Source organism: Octopus sinensis, linkage group LG4 (assembly GCF_006345805.1).
Source record: "Octopus sinensis linkage group LG4, ASM634580v1, whole genome shotgun sequence".
Lineage (NCBI taxonomy): Eukaryota > Metazoa > Mollusca > Cephalopoda > Octopoda > Octopodidae > Octopus > Octopus sinensis.
This window is the reverse complement of record NC_043000.1, coordinates 9,007,562-9,030,291: the sequence shown is the minus strand read 5'-3', so window position 1 is coordinate 9,030,291 and position 22,730 is coordinate 9,007,562. Positions and strand designations below refer to the sequence as shown.

The 22,730-nt window shown below is 36.4% G+C and overlaps 1 protein-coding gene across 2 annotated transcripts in view; it reads left to right on the top strand.

Moving 5' to 3' along the window:
- The window catches only part of LOC115210762 (tetraspanin-33), a 104,737-nt gene that overhangs the window by 55,955 nt on the left and 26,052 nt on the right, over positions 1-22,730 (top strand). The window contains exon 1 of one of the 2 annotated variants that reach the window (XM_036501741.1): positions 15,635-15,747. The exons of the other annotated variant lie outside the window; for it this stretch is intronic. Coding sequence (XP_036357634.1) covers positions 15,670-15,747 — 78 coding nt within the window. The 5' untranslated portion in view covers positions 15,635-15,669. Of the gene's footprint in view, positions 1-15,634; positions 15,748-22,730 lie in introns of those variants that run through there. 2 annotated transcript variants of the gene reach the window in all.

Below are 22,730 nucleotides of genomic sequence, written 5' to 3'. Positions count from 1 at the left end.
TTCTGTTATCTTCAGAAATGTAAACAAAGTCACGTGTGTACGTATACTGAAGGTTCGCCAAATAAAGCAGCAATCAAATAACTGGGATAGATTTAATTGACTATTCTCCCACCATTACAAATAAGTAATTAAAACAAAAATAAAAAAAAAGCTAACCTTGTGCCTAAATCACAAAATTATCCAACAATAATGAACAATAAATGCAGAGATTTTTAAAACAAACAAACAAAAAGAAATGTTTCAAAATTTAGCGGGTTTTGTCATGTCCCACTTTTTTTCCTTTCCATATCTTTACTAATTTGGAATTCATTGTTGGCCGTAAAAGGTTTCATTGCCTATTATATATATATCAAATGAAGTCGAGAAATTTTCATATGCTTGTAGGACGTGATTTGTGCATTCCTATGGCAAAGGGTGCTGGGGATGGGGGGGGGGGGGGCGAAGAGCAGGGCATTTAAATGAGATAAAATATCTGGTGCACATTCCAAATAATTGACTTGTTGGTTTTCTGTCCGACTCGCATTCCATTCCTGGGTTTTCAGCAGATCTCAGCAACAATAATCTTATCTCCCGTTCCCTCTTCCTTCCCCACTTACTTTCTCTTTATTCTCCCCCATAGTTTTTCTCTCTTCTTCCATTTCCCCTTACCTTCTCTTACCATTTCCTTGTCCTTACTGTCTTTTTCTCTCCTCCCATTTCTCTATGCCCTGCCTCTCTCCCTCCTGTTGTGTTTATATGTATGTGTGTGTGTATATATATATATATATATATATGCATTCTCATGTTGCTCCTGTCCACTCAGCTTTATAAATAAGTAAACCAGTGACAGAATAGCCGGATCTTTTCCTTTTGAAAGCCAGATTTTCCTAGTTAACTAAACAATTTGAAACTTCGTATACTGGTAGAATGTGTCAAAAGAAAACATAATTGTAAACCAAAATGAAAACGGAATTGTAATTTCTAAGTTTAACGTTGTTTAAAAATTCGAATTTTAACCAATGATATTCTTTCTTTCGGCCTCATATTATTTACTGCTTCTCAAAATAGTGTTACTGTGACGTAAACAGCTATTTTGTGACGTAGTTAACATAGTTAAAATGTAAACATCACCGTCCCATATAACAAAGTCCTAAACAGACAGAATAATAATAAAAATACGGCGGGCTTTCGAAATAGCTGTCAAGAATAAAATGAAATTTCGATGGTAAATTTTTGGAGGGGTTTCGGTAATTTAGTTTCGATATAAAAAATAAAATTGCACAAAATTTTGGCACAAGACCAACAATTTGGGAGGAGGGGTTAATTGATTACATTGACTGGTACTTAATTGATCATGAAAGGTAAAGTCGATGACGATGGTAACGTGAGGAGTCGGAAGAAATGCCACAAGGTATTTTGTCCGACGCACGAACGATTCTGCCAGCTTGCCCCACCCCCTTCCTTAATAATATTTCTTTCCCCAGTAAGTACAAGGCCTGAAGCTGATGGGAAGAACTAGTCAATTGTATTCAACTGGTACTTATTCTATAAGCGCTGCCTGAAAGAAGGAAAGCTCAGCAATATTCGAACACAGAACATAAAGATTCGTAAGAAATGACGCTAGGCATTTTATCCGATGTACTACCGATTCTGTCAGCTTTACATTATATTTTTCGTCGAAGTTTAACTATGTCACCTTGATGATATATTTTTACGCATGGACAAATAATAGAGAGATAATGTGGATCAGATGATATTACATGCTGACAAGGGCTTGGTAAAGGACTGTTAGAATGTTTAGGGTTACGGTCCTATACGTTCGGGTTTCAACCCTCACCGGAATTCAAAACAAGCCGTCTGTTCTTCCACAGTCGAGAAAATACATCGATCAAGTATTGGAGATCGATATAAATGATTATACCCTCCACTCACCCCAAAATATATGCTTTGTGTCTATAATCAATATTACAAATATATTGTTATTGCTACTTAACTCAGGTCATCCTGATAAACCCGGTTGAGGATCAAAGGGTTCCAACTATGACCAACCCGTATTTTTGCGCCCCCCTCCTTTTTTCAGATATAGCTTCTATGATTATATTAGCCAATGTACCCTTCCTTTAACCCAGTAGTATATGGTTTTAAGGGGATTTGGGTGTTATTCCTAGCACATCGACGAGCGAAAACGCAGAGGGGCCCTGATTATGTGCGAGTATGTGTATGGATGGGTACGTGTGTGTATGTGGGTGCATACAAGCCAAATAACCGGTTCAAGGCGTGTGTCAAACTGAAGAATCAAAGCGTGTGCACAAGTTTATAGTAAATATATACATTGTATAGAGAAAACACCCGAAGCCTATACAAAAACACTGAATATGTGTTTATTATTCATCCAAAGTAAACAGTACGTGTGTGCTGTTTACGTCACAGTAACAATATGTTTAGACGGAGCAAATAATTTCAACTGAATACAGAGAATACGATTGGTTAAAATTCGCAGATTTAAACTATGTTTAAACTTATAAAATACATTTTTGTCAAAAAAACTAGTTGAAATTATTGTTTTCTTTTGACACATTCTACCAGTATACGAAGTTTCAAATTACTTAGTTAACTAGAAAAATCTGAAAAATCTGGCTTTCAAAAAGAAAAGATCCGAATAGCCTCCAGGCCTCTGCTCGCCCAGCCAGCCGGGTAACATTAAACGAAAGCTAAAACGATGCGGGACAACATCCTATGGTCAGGTCGATCACGTGACACACACGCGCATTTATTGACATTTATGAGAAAGAGTCTTAGAGCCCCGCCCTCCAAGTTTCGGCGTGTTGCTTGCCTTTATAATGATGGTGGCGAGCAGGCCTAATCTTCGAAGTCACTCTGGACTTCATCCTTGTAAAAGTCAAAGAATACAAAACAGTGTTGAGCAATCCTTAAGTTTAAGGTTTGTTTTTGTAACTTGACTTATAAGCATACGATCTATGTGGGTGTATGTGTGTACGCGCACGCATAATATATATGGTCGTTTCGACTTTTTTTTTCACTTGAGATCTTTAAGGCCAATATTTAAGTGCTGTTTTTTTTTATATCTTTATTTACTTCAAATTCAGTTGTTAAAACCGAATGACGTGTGTGTGTATAACGTCTGAATACTATATATTGATTTAAGGTATTTTGTAAGATCTTCCTTATTTCTGTTTCAAAATAGGATGCAGTCTTCCTGAAATATTTTCCAGTTTCTTTTTAAATAGGATTGGAAATGCCAATCAAAAGTAATCTTAGAACAATCCTAGATCTTTTCTTCAAGGATTTTCTCCCTTTTGGTGGGGTGTGTGTGTGGACGGCATTCTTGCAATTAAAAAACAAATGATACTGTTACTACCAATCTTTATTGTAAATACGTGGACTAAAGACACTTGTTATGGAGAGGAATAGAACTCATGATTGTGAAACGAACTTCTTCATCGTTTGGTCCACTATAGAGCATATAACAGAGGTTACATATACTCATGACTTTCTGCATGGTATATATGAACGACGTAAATGAAATCATTCCAAAGTGAAAGACTTCCTGTTTCCTCTCTCTCTCACCATCTTCCGTACTTGTTAATTGGGATTTAGTCAAACTGATTTGCAAAATATGCATTTTTTTTATAAGGAAGTAAAACATCTGAAAATCGGCTATAATAGTGTAGTTTTCCAATCTTATTGCTATGAAGGTATGGTGTTGTGGAGAAAAAAATTGGAGGAAAAAGTTACAGAGGTTTAAAAATCGAAAACAAAAAAACTATATTTTTAGCCAATAGCGAGACAGAAATTTTCTGCATTTAGTGAAGCGGTGTCAACTTTACGGTTGTACCTTGTGAAATTTATAGTTTAGCGTCTGTGAAATTACCTGTTCATTGTAGGTTTCTGAATAAACAGAAATACCTAATAAAATCAACATGTATAAATCTTACTGTTTCTTTTGTCTCTTCACTGATTGTATGACCTGAACAATAATAATAATAACATCGAAAATACCTTAGGAATGGGAACCCAGGTTCGAAATTTCCCCAAGATACCAGAAGAAGGCTGAAGGGTATATCAGCCGAAAAGTTGGGTTAACAACAAACAAGATGAGAACAAATATCCGTCGAATGTAAATAATGTAAATAATTCTTCATCTCTTAAATATAGAACTGTGTCAGATTCTTTAATTTACGAGATAAAGTAATTGGTTGATCGTAATCAAAATTCAGAGTTGCATCGATACACCAAAACTGATAGTAATCTGAGCAAAATTAAAGGGGGCTCATTTTGTGAATGAACTTAACTAGATCTGTTTATTGTTCAGGTCGACACTACCCCTCTTCGACTAAATGCTTCAACAGTGACCATCCCATCTTTTGCTCGGTTACTATATATAGGAATGTATATTTATTACATCGTTATTCTATTTTTTTTAGACGGTAGGCGGAAGAAAGTGATCTGAAGGAGATTTGGCTGTTTGGCTTTTGATTTACAAGTTTCATAGTGTAGTTAGTAATCACATCGGTTTAACACGCAAGGCGGCGAGCTGGCAGAAACGTTAGCACGCTGGGCGAAATGCTTAGCGGTATTTCGTCTGCCGTTATGTTCTGAGTTCAAATTCCGCCGAGGTCGACTTTGCCTTTCATCCTTTCGGGGTCGATAAATTAAGTACCAGTTACGCACTGGGGTCGATGTAATCGACTTAATACCTATGTCTGTCCTTGTTTAGCCCCTTGTGGGTAATAAAGAAATAGGTTTAACACGTAGATGGTCGTGAGTCCGAAGCTCACCGAAACCTTAAATAACCTTTGTTTTTCATGTTTCTGCTCTATCATGACCACTGCCACGTGGCTGAAAAGTATATAAAAAAAAATAATAATAATAAATAAGCCACACGCTGGGTTTCCATACAGTTTCCCCCGTCCTAGCTTCATTTACTAAGTCGACTCAAGGCAATTTGCCAACGAACTCCAGAACCATACGTTCTGTGTGTGTATTTTTACTTTCCATCAAGTACGTCATTAATTTAATATTTAATCTCCAGACGCAGTCACAACTTCTATGAACTGAGTTGTTTGTTTCTTCCGATTTCACTTTCTTTCATTCTTTTTTTTTTTTTAAATCTTTCTCTTAACTGTAAGGAAACACTTGTTTTAATGGTAGTCGGGTTTCTTCTGTGTCTATTCCCTAATGGTAGCATAATCTAATTAGAAATTTGAATGTTGCGAGGGTGTGATGGGACAAGGAACCTTGGAGAGCAGAGGTGCTTGCCACTTAATGTTTTGTGGTGGTTTGTTTGCTAACGAACCCGATGAATTGGAAATATCGTTCTCGAGGTCGTTCAGCAGATGTCATGAAATACGGGGATGAGAGAGTAAACACTTCAAGAGTCAATATTCTTCTGAGTCGCTGTCGGTGGCGTTGTTGTACTGAAAATACAAAAAAAACAAACAAACAATCAAACAAATAGTACAACAACGGAAAAGAATTATAACCTCCCCTATCTGTCTGTCTGTCTATCTAGCTCTATCTATCTATCTATCTATCTCTCTTTATCTCTATCTATATATCTATCTCTATCTATCTATCTATCTATCTCTCTATATCTCTATCTATATATCTATATATATCTATCTATATCTATCTATCTCCTTACACACACGCACACACACAAGAAAAATAGATAAATGAATAAAAAAAACTTATTGTTTCCGTTAAGAAAGGAGGCAAAATAGGGTGCAGGTGGAAACTTTAGCTGTTTAGTTGTTTCCTGTTAAGTATCCACTGTCCTACAGATTCTCTTTCCCGCTTTCCACCATCTTTCTGAATATCTTGAGGATTGCGTGTTGTGTTGTGATTTGTCTTCCATCTTACAAATACATATAACTTTTTCATGTTGGTGGATAGCGAAAAGAAAAAAAATTGAAAACGAATCTTTTTTTCTTTTTAATACCGAATAGCACCTGCATTAAAATTACACAAGTGATTTTTGCATCTTTAAGCTTTGAACATGGTGGTTCAAATATAAAAAAGAAAAGAAGAAAATGGCGAAGGTGAAAACTTGTGGGGTGGGAGAGGCAGGGTGAGGTGAAAATTTTAAATCACTTTTTCTTTTTAATCTTATAAAATTTACGAATGTGTCGTGATCTGAAGCTTATGGAGAGAGAGGGAAAAAAACAAGACTAAACGAGCTATCAATATAGTCGTTGTTTCGCTCTTGCATGGCTTTGGTTAACTTGAAATATTTCTTCTAATTTTGGCACAATGCCAGCAGTTTCGAGGAGAGTCGATTATATCGATTCCAATGCACATTTGGTATTTTATCGTGTCCAAACGATGAAAACCAAAGCAAAGTCGACCTCGGCGGCATTTGAACTCAGAACGTAAAGATCTGGAAAAAAATTCCGTTAAACATTTTGTTCGACGTGTTAACAATTCTGCTACCACGCGACCTTCGCTTGGGTTCAACTATTATCAAAGAAGTTCAGCCATGATTAAATCTGTCTTTCATATATATATATATATATATATATATATATATGCAGGACTGCACTCTTCAGTTTGACTCTTGTTTTGTTGTTCCAACTCTCACTGGAGTCAACTTTGATTTAGATCAGTGGTTCACAGAGGGTGTGCCCGAGCGCACCAATGCGCTGAGAGACATACTTAGGTGTGTCCACGAAATTTTAAGATCTCGGTAGATATTTGTGATGATAAAAAGAAATGAATTCATAGTACATTATATCCTCAGTTCAGCAGATCATTATTATTATGTTAAGAGCAGAAAGATATTCAGCAAGGAACAGCCGGTTGTCCGGAAGAAGGTTTTATGCACGTTGTAAACTTGTTCTAACATGGCTACGCTGTAGTGTAGCGGTAACAGTAATAGGTTCTGTAGGTTGAAGTGTTATGATAAATAGTGCAATGTTTTCTTGTGATTCATATTCCTATTACTGATATATCTATCCACTCATCTAAAACTTTAACACTTAATGGAATTTTAGACTATTATAGTGTTACATTTGTTAAAAATAAACGATAGATAAAATTTCCAGATAAATATACAATAATACACCCATACAAATTGATAGATAACTAAAACACAAAGGTGAATATGATTGCAGAAGTGAACATAGCGGAAACAGTTTCTGTACGAGAGCCAAAGCGCGGTCTACTCGTAAATACGACGAAAGTTATTTAGAATTTGGTTTTTATTGGACTGGAAACATTGATGATCCTTTGCCGCTATGTTTAATATGTGGATGTAAAATTAGCAAACGAATCATTGGTTCCTAATAAACCGAGCAAGCATTTTAAAACCAAGCACTCTCATCTACAAAGTAAACCTAGGAGTTATTTCAAACGATTGTTAGAACACCAGATGATAGCTGGAACTGAAAAAGCTCAAATCGCTTCTTACGAAGTTTCAGAATTGATAACACAAAATTTGAAAGCTCATACTTTAGGCGAGTCACTCATTCTACCTGTGTGTAAGAAGACTGTGAAGACAATGCTGGGAAATGAGGCAGAAACAGAAATGAATAAGATCCCTCTGTCCAACGAAAATATTCACAGATGTATTGTAGAAATGACATTTAATATTGAGGAAAATGTTTGTAGTAATAAACTTTAGTATTCACATTTTGCATTACAAATTGATGAGTCAACAAACAATGCCAACAAAGCGCAAACCACTGCTTTAGATCTTTCCGGCGTCCATACTGGATTTCCTTTTGTTTTTCGTTTGCTTTAACTTTGTCGGGTTTGAGTGTACGCAACCAACAGACATGCAAGCAGCTGTGTTTGCCAACACACACACACATAGTGACACACAGTCTCTCCTAGACTCTCACTCGTAATCACTCACTTAGAGGTCTGATCAATAATTATCCGGACTGTTGCCATAGTAACGAAGCCAAAGCACGCAGAGTGTAGACACTTAGCACAAATTGATTTTGAACTCTGCTGTGCATGTGCACTAAGTTTTAACGTTCTAACTCACTTCCGCTGTTTACTGCAGTGCTTGAAAGGAAGGTTTATAAATCGGACAACTGGTTCTTGAGATATTGGGGATTTGTGGGGTATTAGTACCCAAAACGGTGCATAATGGGAAAATACTCCGAAAGTAACTTAACCCTGAAAGGGAAGAAACTTTAACCTTTCGATTAGACACATTAGTGACTTTAACTTGCCAACGAAAAGATACGAGTTGTGTTTTCGCTTTTGTTAAATGCAATATTTTAATCATTTAGAAATATTTTTAAGTGAATGTAATTTCAAAAATGTAAGTTGTTTGTGCAATATTTATATTTTAGCTTTCTTTAAACAGACAATATTTTAATGTTTTTTTCAAAATTATTTTCAAGTGAATACCACTATAATTTTTTTTTTTGCATATTTAAAAAATATTTTAAAGTGAAAAGGACTTTAAAAATACGGTAAATATTTCGTAACCTCGGTGTGAAATGATTTTTTTCCATAGGTTTTGGTTTTGAGTGCATTCAATGTATCTCATCCAAAGATTTGGTTGCTATTTCTAGCACGCCTTGCTACCACGTAACAGCTATTTGCAACAAAGGACTCGAAATAGCTGTTATGTGGTAGAAGGGCATGCAAGAAATAGCAGCCAAATCTTTCCTTTTCTGGGGAAAGGAGCTGTTTACGTGTGATTTCGATGTCACAGTATGCGAAATAACCTGGAAAAGAAGAAAAAGAAACTCTCAAAACAAAACTCCATTAATGGGTTATTCAGTTTCCCGGGAATCTCTAAGGTCCCAACAACCCTTCCCCACTTTCTTTTCCGGAAGAAAGTGGCTTGCAGTGGGTTTGGAGGTGAGATACGTTGAATGCACTCAAAAAAAACCCGTGGAAAAAATAATTTCACACCGAAATACGAACGGGTCCTTTACGAAATATTTACCCAAGATTGGGACAGGCATGCGAATAGAAGGATCAATGAGACTGATAAAGCAAGGGCTGAGCATCTGGTGGAACAGAGGGAAAGAGAAAAAAGCAAGAGACGCTATGAATCAGATACTCATGTGAATACAAATGGAATAAAACGAATTTTGCGTAAATCAGACCATGGATTACCAAGATATACAGATTTTTGGGGGTGGGGGTGGGGTGGAGGTGGTACCTTTATAAATTTCCAAACCGGCATATAATGGGGAAATGCTTTGAAAGTAAGGTACCATTGAAATTTGAATACACACGGAATAATTGAAGTTTTTGCGTAAATCGAGCTACGGATTTCCGAGATATGCAGTTTTTTCGGGTACCTTGAACTATTAGTGACCCATTGGGTCACGGTTAGCCTAGTTGCTTATAAATGATTGCTTTTGGTTGTTTACTGAATATTGTTATATATTCTGTGCTATGTTTTTCTGTTTTTTTTATGAATAATTTATAAACGTTTCTTCCAATATTATAACAACAAATATCGCTTACTTCACCTGCTCCATATTTCGTTATCTTTTGTTTTGATAGTTTTAATTGGAAATCCACTTTTAGTGCATCTTCATATTTTACTATACAATCAGACATTGTGCAGTTTCCTTTTATGTCTTTAGAAGCCAATGAACAATATCTTTTTACAAACTTTAGAATGTAGAATGTAGGCGGCTTGTTGCGTGTCGTAAACAGTGCATTGTGGGCATGACAAAGAGCTAACACTCAAGCGTACATTAAGATTGTTCTAGAGTCCAGACAGTTGAAGAAAGCTAGACAGGAGATAGATATGGAAGCGACGGACTGATGTCCCGTCCAGGTGGGGAATATATATTCCATGTAAGCCGGGAAATCACCCTTAATGAGTCGGTATGACTCGAGAAGGAAACTTTTTTTTTATGGCAGCTGAAACCAGCTCTAGTGGGCTGTGGTTGACAGGATACTGTAAATTGAACGCTTCTGCAGACGAAGATCAATTCAGTCCTTGCAGCCTCACTCAGGCGAAGCATACAGGATAAGCGGTGAAATGCTTGTGACGCTGAGATATCTGCTGATTATATGGAAAGGTTTCCGACTTTGTGATGGATTCCAAAGAGCCTGCAGGACCTCTGGGGGGAGTTCTTGTAGTTTCTGCATAGGGAAAGCATCTCCGATGTTATTTCATTTATAACTTGTAAAGTAGGAGCAGCTCTCGATTTTCCGATGTATCTCTATTGCCATTTACGAGCGTTTTCGTTATCTTTCGACGATGAGTTAGAATTCTCTCTGTTCCTATAGTTTGTGGAAAATGGGCTTCACCAAGCTAGACCATGGGTTTAGCTTGGTAAATCCTTCTTGCAATTGTTGATAGTTTATTGAACACTATCCTGTAAATATCTAAAATATATAAAAAAAAGTATAATTAATAAAAGCTTAAGTTAAAAACAATAATTTTGTCGTTCCATGGTGTCATTACAGTTTATAAAAAGAAATTAAATGAAAATACTTAAAGAATATTGTTTGTACTGTTTAAATAAAGGGTTTATGTTCTGGGCATTTGTAAACAGCAGCTGTTTCCGACTCTGAAGCATGAAATCCACTCTTTGTGATAAAGCTTTGCAGGTTTTTTTTTTTTTGGTGGGGTGGGGGTGCAGGTGTCCTTTTTTGGTTTTGATTACATTGAAAATTGATTTGTTGATACTATTTGTTTCTTTTTAGTCTTTCAAGTGTGTTTTTCAATTTTGTTTATAATAATAATGATAATAAACAGCTTTTCAAACTTTTCGACCCCTTTTCTCTTTTTTTTTTCATGTGGAAACAAGACCATGGATCCTAAAAATATGGAAATTACAATTCTGTAATTTTTATGTCAATTGCTTCGTATAATTTTCCACTATCAATTTTATGATCGTAAGCCAAAAGAATGTCTGAATTTGAAATCTGATTGTGATCATTGCGAGAAATCATTAAGGTTTTAATTTTTATTCTTTTCTCTTTTTTATTTTTTTTCTGGGGGTAGCATTTTTTTAGGGTCTGTGACGATCAATTGCTCATGAGTGAAAGTTTTTCTGAGTTTGTTTCGTTGGAATGTTATAACAGTTGTTGCTTTGGTCTGATTGAAGTAGTCTCTGAGTTGTCAAGGTTGCGTGTTGCATGATGCTTTTAGGGGTTTCCTTGTTCACGAAGAATTTGCAGAACTGGTGGGCGGTGGTGGTTGAAGCCGCATATATTTGACACCTGTGAGCAGAGTCGAGGTTTAAAATACCAAGCGGTTTTATCTGTTGGCAAATCTCCCCCCCCCGCCTTTCTCTGTGGTGGTGGTGGTGGTAGTAGTAGTAGTAAGAAATGGCTGTGAGTAGCTAATGCATTTGAGGAAAATGGCTTGTAGAAATTGATTGAATCGTTGAGTACACCAAGGATGTTTAGTATGATTCATAAACTCTGACTCGTCCCTCACGTTCTTTTTTGCCTCTGTCCTTTACTCTTTCACCCACGTTACTCAAGAATGTGCGTAGACTCGTACTCATCCTGAATGGGTTTCTTTTTGTGCTTCTACTTTAAAGATATAAAACATAATTTATGAGATTTTAAACACGTTGAGTGTGTGTGTGTGTGTGTGTGTGTGTGTGTGTGTGTGTGTGTGTGTGTGTGATGTGAGCTTAGTGTTTGATTATTCATATTTATCTTGTCGTAATTTGTTAGTGACCATTTAGCTACTTGGCTTTGAGAGTTGTTTAGTTGCTGTCAAAATAACTGGAGCTAGTTGGCTGGTTGGTGTTTTGAGCTTTGTGGAAAAGATACAGCTTGCTTTTTCAATGAAAATAATCCTGCAAAGATATCTTTTAATGTTGAATCAGAAGTCTATGCACTCGGATACATTTTATTTTGTTTGTTATTTTGATATGCTAGCATATAATTTTATATCCACACTGCTTTCTCTCATTCAGAGAGAGGTGGAAAGACAGAAGGAGATGGGAGCTATTTCAAGGAGAGAAATGTTATCTCTCTCTCTCCCTCTCTCTATATATGTATGTATGTATAATACGCGCGCGCACACACACACAGTTATTTCAAATTTTAATACCACTGAGATTAGTTTTGCTCTACTGGGTTGATAACGACGAAGAGCTTCATAATTTGTTGAAATGAGATAAAAGCTTGTGCCCTGAGAAGTGAGATTTGAAGTTTCCAGCAGGGCTATTTCTTCAAAGAAAATCTGCTGAGATATATTTGTCCAAACCGCTTCTCTCATTTTAAGAGGATAGAGAATACCTTGAAAGAGGTTTGGTTGCTAATGCTAGCATGACAAGCAACTGGAAGGCATAAAACTTTTCAGATGCAATAAGAATGATTGGTTAAATGTTTTACATTATTTAATTCCATTGCTCTATGTTCTGAGTCCAGAAGTTCCCTGGTCAGGATATGAGAAGGGAGTGGGGAGACCTAAACAATAAATACCAGTGATATCTTGGCTATCTCTCTTGGTTACTATTGCTTGTGTAGAGCAGTAGTTCACAATTGGTGGGCATATGACCCTTGATGGTCCATATAAGATTTTGTTGTTGGAATTTATCTGCAAGAAATTGCTCGTATTTCTGCAATACACAAAATATTGGAACAATTTTTTAATACAATTCCTAATAATGTTTAATAAAAAATACAATAGGATTTTAAAACATTGAATAGCTATGAGGTTCCACCTGATTAAAATAGGGATGAAAGGGCTCCATGTGTAAAAAAAATGATTGAAAACCACCAGTGTTCATGGTTACTTGTCATATGACAAGTAATGTTTGGAGCCTACGTTTATTGCAGCTACTTTAGCATGCACTCTGCTGCAGTAGAAGCGGGCTGTGCTGTGAAATGACTTGCTTTGCCTACTGAGAGCTCAGCACAGGTTGTGATCTTCCATGGTAAAAATTTATTACCTGTGATTACTCCTTTCTTTCTATGCCTCTGATCTGAGTGCTCCTGACTGGTGTGGATAAAAGATCAATAGATCTAACATCCACAAATTGAAGCAGATATATTATCTGTGTAACACATTCTACCCACTGCAATGTTTTAAGATTTTTTTTATTAATGTATCATTTTAATAGCGGAAACAACAGTTCCATTTTAATAGGAAAGCAATCTTCTGGATATATCACAAGAAACAGATCCTTGTTATCAATGTGGTAGTGTAGTGGAAGAAAAACAAAAGCATAACAGAGGTGTGGAATACAGGCCTGTACTGCATTGTCATAAATAATAAATCATTATTCAACCTGTTTTAATCATCCTGCAATATAAAGTTCTTATAGTGGATGTAGGCAGCACACTGAAGTGAGGAAGTGAAGAAAGACCACACACTAAATTGGTACCCATTTATCATTGTTGAGCAGTATCGGGTAATGTTACATGTAATGAAATTAATTGATTATTAAGCAGTTTTATTGTTCTCAGTAATATATTGATTGCACATATACAATAAGTGATGTGTTTCTATTTTAATTTAATAAATATTTTTATTAGAAAAATTAGTATTCATTTCACTTGTATTCATCCACCATAAAATTTGAAAAACCAAAATTATAATTATTGTATCTATGCAATATTATTACCTGGAGTGGCAAAATCTATACTCCCACTGTTACCTTTTATATAACAGTTAGCACTCTAGTATAACTATATTGAAAGCTGGAAAGGAGGAAAGAAATGGAGGGAAGGGGACAGATTCAGTTCAAAGGAATTGGGCTCTTGCATTGATTAGCTGTGGTTTTTCATGTCTTTTGCAAAGGCTAAATTTGTGTGAACATCAAGGTTCACTCCATTTCATCTTTATTGCAAAATTCCCAAGAACTATTTATGCCAAATGTAAGAAACTATTAACAACTATTGTTGTAATGGCACAATGACTGGCAGCGTGCTTACAGAAACTGCAAATTTTGATGTATTCCATGAATTTTGTAGGCACATTTCGATTGCACATCTGTCTCATAATTTCTAACCTTCTACACTTTTCACTCACTCTCCTTCCTCACCCCCCTCTATTTTCTGCTTTGTTTCTCATCTACCCATATTCCTCTACTCTTTTACCTATTTACTCTCCCCTTCTTTTGTGTGTGTGCATGCATGCATGTGTACCTATGTGCATTTGTGTGTGTGTGTGTATATACATATAATCTCATTCAGCTGCCATCTCGTATTCTCTGTATGTGATTATTTGAAGCATTGTTGTCGAAAGCTCTCACATCTTTCATCTTACGTGTTTCTAACTGCTTTTGAAAGAAAGCTGCGGCATCGAAATCTAAAACATCCTCACATGTTTTTGTTCTGCTTCCCACTCTGTAATAACAACTACGAGATTTATTGCAATTGCAACAAGCAACTTTCATTCTCATCTTTTCTTTGCACTTCTGTCAGATGATGTAGGTATTGTTTAGCCCCAGGTCAGCTCGAGTTTAGCAGACCTGCGATCATTGTGTTGCAACAATGTTCATCTTTTATTCAATCACATTGTATCTAGGAGCACACCTTTCACCAATCTGTCCTTCTTTTATTAAGCAATAGGACATGCTTTCATGGTGATTTAGCTGTCTGGCTTGTGGAGTGTTGGCAAAGAGACTCCTTCATTGGCTCATCTTGTAAATGTTCTTGTTACTACTGTTAGGGTCCTCATTGTTTCTCTCTCTAGTTATATCAGTTCATTGCTGACATTCATTGATATTGAGACATGTAAGCCTTTGCTGACAAAATAGCATCATCATCATTGTGTGGTTGTTCACTTTATTCTCCATCAGTTGATATTCTTTGAGGCAGTATTTCTACAGCTGGTTGCTCTTCCTCTCATCAACTCTCACTTTTTCCAAGTAAGATTGTGTTCCCTTATACTTTGAATGCAAACAGTACAGTGACAAGTCATGATTCCACTAAAGATTGCAAAAGAATAACATCATTTTGCATTTATAGTGACATCTGTTTTCAGCTTGTGTGTGATTTCAAGATAAGGAGGCACAGAGAGAGAGAGAGAGAGAGAGAGAGAGAAGGGCTTTCAATTTTCATTTACTAAATCCATGCAAAAAGCTTTGGTTACCTGGGTCTGTAAGAGAAGACACCTACCCAAGGTGTTGTGCAGTGGGGTTGAACTTGAAATTCTGAGAGTGGTTTTTATAGTTAGAAAGAAACAAAAGAAGACAAAGAAAACCAGCAGGAAGTCAGGTTTGTATTGTGTGATAAGAGTTCTTTGTAAAGCACTTGGCACACATCAAGAATGGGATCACAGGACATTCATTGACTTGATGATACAAGAAAGGAAGAATTTAACGGAAGCCAAACCATCAAATTAAAGCTATTACAATCTCCTGTATCATCATCATCGTTTAACGTCCGCTTTCCATGCTAGCATGTGTTGGACGGTTCGACTGGGGTCTGGGAAGCCAGGAGGCTGCACCAGGCCCAGTCTGATCTGGCAGTGTTTCTACAGCTGGATGCCCTTCCTAACGCCAACCACCCCGTGAGTGTAGTGGGTGCTTTTTACATGCCAGGCGAGGCTGACAACGGCCATGATCGGTTGGTGCTTTTTATGTGCCACCGGCACGGGGGCCAGTCGGGGCGGCGCTGGCAACGGCCACGTTCGGATGGTTCTTTTACGTGCCACCGGCACTGGCATCACAACTACAATTTCCATTGATTTTTGAGTGATTTCGATTCCGATTTCACTTTCTCAACAGGTCTTCGCAAGCAGAGTTTTGTGTCCCAAGAAGGAAAGGTATGCATAGAGGCCACGGGTTATGGCCTCACTTGTCCTGCCGTGAGATTATCTATGTACTATATTCAAGTTCTGTCAAGGTAAACAAACTTTTCTGTTTATCCTGTTTGTAGTCAATTAAATAGGCACCAGTAATATACTGGGGTTGATTGCATTCATCTGACTGCATCTCTTCACAGCAAATGTTGGCCTTGCACTTTCACAAAACTAAACTATTATTGGCTGCATGGTTAAGAATTTTGTTTTATAACTACGTAGTTTCTCTTGTGCAGAACGTTGGGCAGGTGTTGTCTACTGTAGCTTTGGGTTGACCAACACCTTGTGAATGGAATTTGCTTGGTAGAAGCCTATTTGTGTGTATGTGTTTGTCCATGTCTGTGTTTATGTAAAAAATCAGGGTCATTTTAAAAAGCATTACAATTATAAATTAATTAAAGTAACAGGTTAAAGAAATACTGGAGTCAATATGATCATCATAGAACTATGAATGCTGTGCCTCAGCATTGCCACAGTCAAATGTCTGAAACTAGTGAAAGAATATCTATTGGAAAGTAATGGCAAAGATTTTAATGGACATGACATAAAGCATTCAAGTACTGATTTGAGACACAAGGATATCAATAAGGCCACCATTGACACTCAAACATGTCAATTTCTAGCTAGATGTATTGTTGATTGCTCCTGCAATTTTGCTTTAAAATTAAATCTTATAAATATTACTGCTATAGAACTAGCACTTCTACTTCCAAAAGTATTTATTTTACTTGGTTCCCCAGTAAAAATATTGTATCTATCTTTCTCCATGTCTATTTATCCATCCAACTCTCTATCTATCTCTCATTAGCCATCCATCCATCACTATTTATCCATGCGTCCATCCATAGCTAGCCATCCATCTACCCATTTCTATTTATCTGTCCATTCATCCTTCCCTAACACCCACCCACCCATCTCTATTTAGCTATTTAATCTGCTTATCCTGATCTCGCTATCTGGAAATAAGCTAACAGCCATGGCTTCAATTTCCTTACTCATATGCTCACCATTCTATATACTTACTGAAAGCTATCGTCTTGTTTATTGCATTCTGTAGTATTAAGTACATTTTGCAAAATGTATTCTCCCAAAGAAATAATTCCAAAAAAAAAAAAAAACATCCACTTCTTTGTAATTTTCCCTATTACCATTATTATCATAAACAAACCATTGTGTTGCTGTGTGAAGTAATTTTCTTTTCCATTTCTGTTTTTATTCATTGTTATCATTTTGTTTTTATTCTGCTCAACTAAAGCAATATTTAAACCACATTGAAACAAGGATTATGTTTATGACAAGCAACATATTTTTGCATTAGCAAATCATATATATGTGCAAATCAGAAGATTCTTATGCAGATATATTCATTATGGCAATTCATGTTCCTTAAGGATGTTCTATTGATAACGTCTATATGTATTATAACTTGATAAATGATTAATATCTCATTGAAGAAAACCAGCTTGGTTTGTGAATGCTGACTCACTCTGAATTATTCAACAGTTGCCTTTCCTGTTATGAACAGTTGTGTGGGTGCATTTATCATAACATCAGCACTAGATCCATTGATCTACATTATATTTCAATCCCCCTTTTTTCAAAGATTTTTGTATTCAAACCCATCATATATATAGTTATATATATATATAGTTATATATATATATATTTATATATACGGTTTAAGTAATTGAGATTCAAGTGAATTTAAATGAATTCACATGAATATGGTCCTTAACTAGGATGCACCGGAAATCTGTATGGTGTTAACCATACAACAAGTGGGGTGATTACAAATAGGAAAAAGCAACAAGAATGGATTAAAATATCGGTACAATTGTTTCGTACGAGGACATCTTTAATAAGCTACAAAAAATGCAGTAAATATAGATGGCTCGTACTCGTCAGCCGAAAAAACATCAGAGATTCCCAAACATCAAAAGGGGTAGATACAAATGAGGGTGTGAGTTTAACTGCATTGAAGAAAGTTCGATTCCTGGAGATCCGATGAAAGGTCTTGAACTTACAGAATTTGTGCATGTCCATATATAGCTCATAGTGAATTGTTAATCAAGTTATGTGAAGAAATTTTGGATACAATCGTGCGAATAACAATCTGTTCCTCTACACGATAAGACTGTTACTTTGCTTCTTACTCGGATTCTCAGAAATTTCGCACGATTGTATCCAAAATTTCTTCACATAACTTGATTAACAATTCAATATGAACTATATATGGACATGCACAAATTCTGTAAGTTCAAGACCTTTCATCGGATCTCCAGGAATCGAACTTTCTTCAATGCAGTTAAACTCACACCCTCATTTGTATCTACCCCTTTTGATGTTTGGGAATCTCTGATGTTTTTTCGGCTGACGAGTACGAGCCATCTATATTTACTGCATTTTTTGTAGCTTATTAAAGATGTCCTCGTACGAAACAATTGTACCGATATTTTAAACCATTCTTGTTGCTTTTTTCCTATATTTATATATATATATATATATATGAATATAAAATGTGTGTGTGTATGTATATATATATATATATATATATATAAATGTTTGTGTGTATGTATACACACACACACACACACATAAAAATGGAACAAAAATGCAATAGAGTACACTAAAACATTCAGACAGATAGTCAATACTAGGTGGACAAGAGAAACAACAATTAGGACAAGCAAAAAGTGACGGGTCATTCATAGCCTTCTTTCCTCAGTCAAGTCCCAAAAGTTACGACCGTCAAGTTGATTGTATGACTGCAGAATGGACAGATTGTATCACAGAAAACCCACCAAAAGACCAATTGACCCACAAGTTTTAATTTATTCTGAAGACAAACTGCATGTAAAGATGGTGTTTAAAAATGGATTGTAAATGAAATAGACAAGATACGATAGATGACAATTTCAGTCGAACAGGATATAAAGATATCTGGGCTGCAACCAGCCAACTGTTAATGAGAGAAAAGCCAAAGTTTGTCACTCTGTAAGTTCTCTTTGGAGTTGGAATATGGCTGGATATTTTGGCAAATGAGAGAGTGGAACCTGCATAAGACTTAGTAAGATATGATAACGGAAAACTGAGTATATTGGCGTTTGTGATTGACAGTGTAGAATGAAATGATCCAAACGGTGCCAAAAGAAACTCCCAAGGGATTAATTAGTTCGGAAATTTGAATGTATTCTAGCAATAGCGAAATATAATTATAAATTAATTTTTATTTGTATTGCTACTACTACTGCTGCTGCTACCCCACCACCACCACCACCATCATGTGTGATGATCATGTAGGCAACATTCTTGTGTAGGCAAATCATATTGCATGTTAATCTGAATATTTTTATTCAAATATATTCATGAATTTAATTTGTGCTTCATAGCTTGTTATCATTAATGTTTGAGTGTATTATAACTTGATAAGTAATTAATACCCCTTTGAAAGAAAAAAAAAAGAAAAGAAAAGAAGAAAAAAGCTTCTAAAGGAAGCTGTTGATTCTGAATTCTGAATTATTCAGCAGACCAGAGCTGGCAATTCCACATAGACGGGTACACATGTCTAGTGCTATTGTCATGATAAACACACCCCAGCTGCACGGTTACATCAGTTTGCAATGATTGTAATGATGTTTAGATCTGTCTAAACAGATCTGTCCTGTCAGAACTGATCTCGCATCAAAGAACCTTTTAGCTCTGACCATCCTGTCCTTATATTTAGACCTAGCTTTATCTGGGACTAATTTATTTATTTGATGTCTCCTTTGTTGGCTCATGGTTTCTGCTATGGCATTAAGGGAGGGGATATATGAATATACGTATACGAAATACTGGTTATATGCCATGCAATTTAAATTGCACTACATGCACACACACACACACACACACACAGACACTGGTGAGTGGACAAATGAAAGAAAGAGTCACTCAACACATTTAGTAGGTGTTACATGTATTATTTAGCACCATAAGGATCAAATCAAACTGTTTTAAATGATGATAATAATAATAATAATTGCATATATGTATGTGTATATTTGTATGTGTATATAGATGTGTGTACATAGGTGTTGTGTATGTATGTGCATATGTGTGTATATATGTGTGTATGTGCTTATGTATGTATATGTGTGCATATATGTATGTGGGTATATGTATGTCATCATCATTATTTAATGCTTAGTTTCCATGCTGGCATGAGTTAGATGGTTTGACAGAATCTAAAAAGGCAGAGGACTGCCTTAGAACTCCAATATCTATTTTGGCATTGTTTCTATGGCTGCATTCCCTTCTTAATACCATCCACTTTCACAAAGTATACTGAGTACATTTCTGTGACACTGGCGCTACTGAGGTTGGCAAGTAACTGGCAAGGCAAAGTAAAAGAGACCCTTTGATTGATGGGGTTGTAGTAGGGAGGGAAGTGGCTTTATGCCAGGTATTGAGAGGCTAAAATATGATAGAGGAACAGACATGAGTGTCTCACTGTAGGAGAGAGACATGGCTATCCCACATTGTATAAGAGTGGGTAGAAACAGCTGGAAATAAGACAGTGATGATGTGTGAGATCCTACTCTCAAGACAGAGAATATAAAACAGCATTTGGACCAAAAATCAGGAAGGGTGAGTGGGATAACTTCATTAGAGTGTGAGTAGAGAGTGGCCGTTGGCTAGAGACCAGTGTAGAGGTGAATAGGGTGAATGGAACAGTATTATCAAAAGTGATCAACTGGTAATTATTTTATCAAACCTGTAAGGATGAAAGGCGAAGTTGATCTTGACAGGATTTGAACTCAGAACGTAAAGACCAGAGGAAATGCTTCTAAGCATTTTATCCACTGTAACTAATGAGACTTTGCCAGCTCACCACCTTCAGCTCACCTATAATAATGATTTTTATATCACGGTATTAGGCCTGCAACTTCGGGGAGGGTTAAGTTGATTACATTGGTCCCAGTGCTCAACTAGTACTTATTTTATTAACCTTGTAAAGATGAAAGGAAAAGTTGACTTCAGTGGGATTTGAACTCAGAATGTAAAGACCAGAGGAAATGCTGTTAAGTATTTTTGCACACCAATTCTGCCGGCTTGCCACCCTTAACACACCTATAATAATCCTTTCTATTAAAGGCACAAAGCCTGAAATTTTGTGGGCAGGTAATAGCCACCCCCCAGTGCTTCATTGGTACTTAATTTATCAGCCCTGAAAGGATGAAAGATAAAGTCAACCTCAGTGGAATTTGAAGTCATAACATTAAAGACGGATAAAATACTACTAAGCATTTTGCCCAGCATGCTAACAATTCTTATTTCTTTATTGCCCACAAGGGGCCGCACAGAGAGAGGACAAACAAGGACAGACAAACAGATCAAGTCGATTACATCAACCCCAGTGTGTAACTGGTACTTATTTAATTGACCTCGATTAAAAAGGTAAAGTCGACCTCGGCGGAATTTGAACTCAGAACGTAGTGGCAGACGAAATACCGCTAAGCATTTTGCCCAGCATGCTAACAATTCTACCAGCTCACCACCTTAATAATGATCCTTTCTACTGTAGGTAAAAGACCTGAAATTTTAGGAGAGAGGGGACTAGTCATTTGCATCAACCCCAGTGTTCAACTGGTACTTAATTTATCGACCCCGAAAGGATGAAAGGCAAAGTTGACCTTGATAGAATTTGAACCCAGAACATAGTCACGGGTGAAATACTGCTAAGCATTTCGTCCAGCGTGCTTATGATTCTGCCAGCTCACTGCCTTAATAATAAGGACAATAGTAAGGTAATGATAATAACATTAACGTCGAAATGAAAAATTCTAGTCCTAGGTTGTGGCTTGACGCCTTTGTTACCATATTTCTGTTGAGATACTCTGTTTCTTTCAATTAATTTTAAATATAACAAAGAATTTAGTAAGATAACTTAGTTATCATTAAGCTAGTGTTAGGAATAGAAATTGTAACTCAGGTTTGGTGGAAGATTTGAATTCAGAACTTCTGAAAACAAGATATTTGTACTGCAGAGCCAGAAGCGGTTTCAGGCGGGCTGATATCAAAAGGGTTAAAACATTATGAGTATGTACTTATATTTGACTAGAGACTTTGTTTGACACTTAAGTGGTGATGTAACACAGCATGGATGAGAAAAAGGAAAGCGGTACCTCCTTTATGTAGAAAGACACAGCAAAACTTGAAGTAAGCAACTACAGCCCTGCTATCACATTTATCTCTGAGACTGAAATAATGTTTATTTATAACCAGTGAGGTGTACTTGTAGAAAGAGAATAAATATTTATTGAGGACAAGAACTGGTAATGAAGGAGATAATGAACAGACGACTTGTTCTGTGTATATTAACAAAATGATATTTCAGAGCATAACCGATATGAAGTACCTGTGAGATGGTGGGATGGTAAAAGAAAGTGAAGGAATTGAATGTACCTTCACCAGTTTTGAGACGATTATTCAGTTGCTCAATCAACTAACCTACTTACTCAGTGAATTAGCATGTAAGTGGCTGAGTATTCCACAGTACTCTTAATGTAATTCTTGGCCAGATTCAGCATGGAACAATGTGTGACAGTGCTTGACATTAGAATTGCAGGTACAATCCATCTGATTGGCTTCCAGAACAGTTTTTCTGTACCCAGTTTCCTTCACGGTGCTGGGGTTTACTGAAAGCTACAGTAAATGACTCTTGCCAAAAGTGCTGTGTATTGGAATTGAAGTCTGAACATCATGTTTGTGAAGTAAAAATTTTAATCATATGACCATACTGCACCCACATAATAAAATAGAGACAGACCTCTTAACTAAATCCTGATGTGACCCTTCATCTCCACATTCTTGATTGCCTTTAAAATATTTGGAATTTATGATGGTGACTCTTATCATGTCGAGTTTACATGTCAGAAGTTTCAAGATGAAATAAGAACTGTTTTTCCAAAAAGATGAATTATTTCTGCTCCTAATTATTATTACTTTGATTACCCTGTCTTACATTCCTCTGCTTTCCCATAGTATA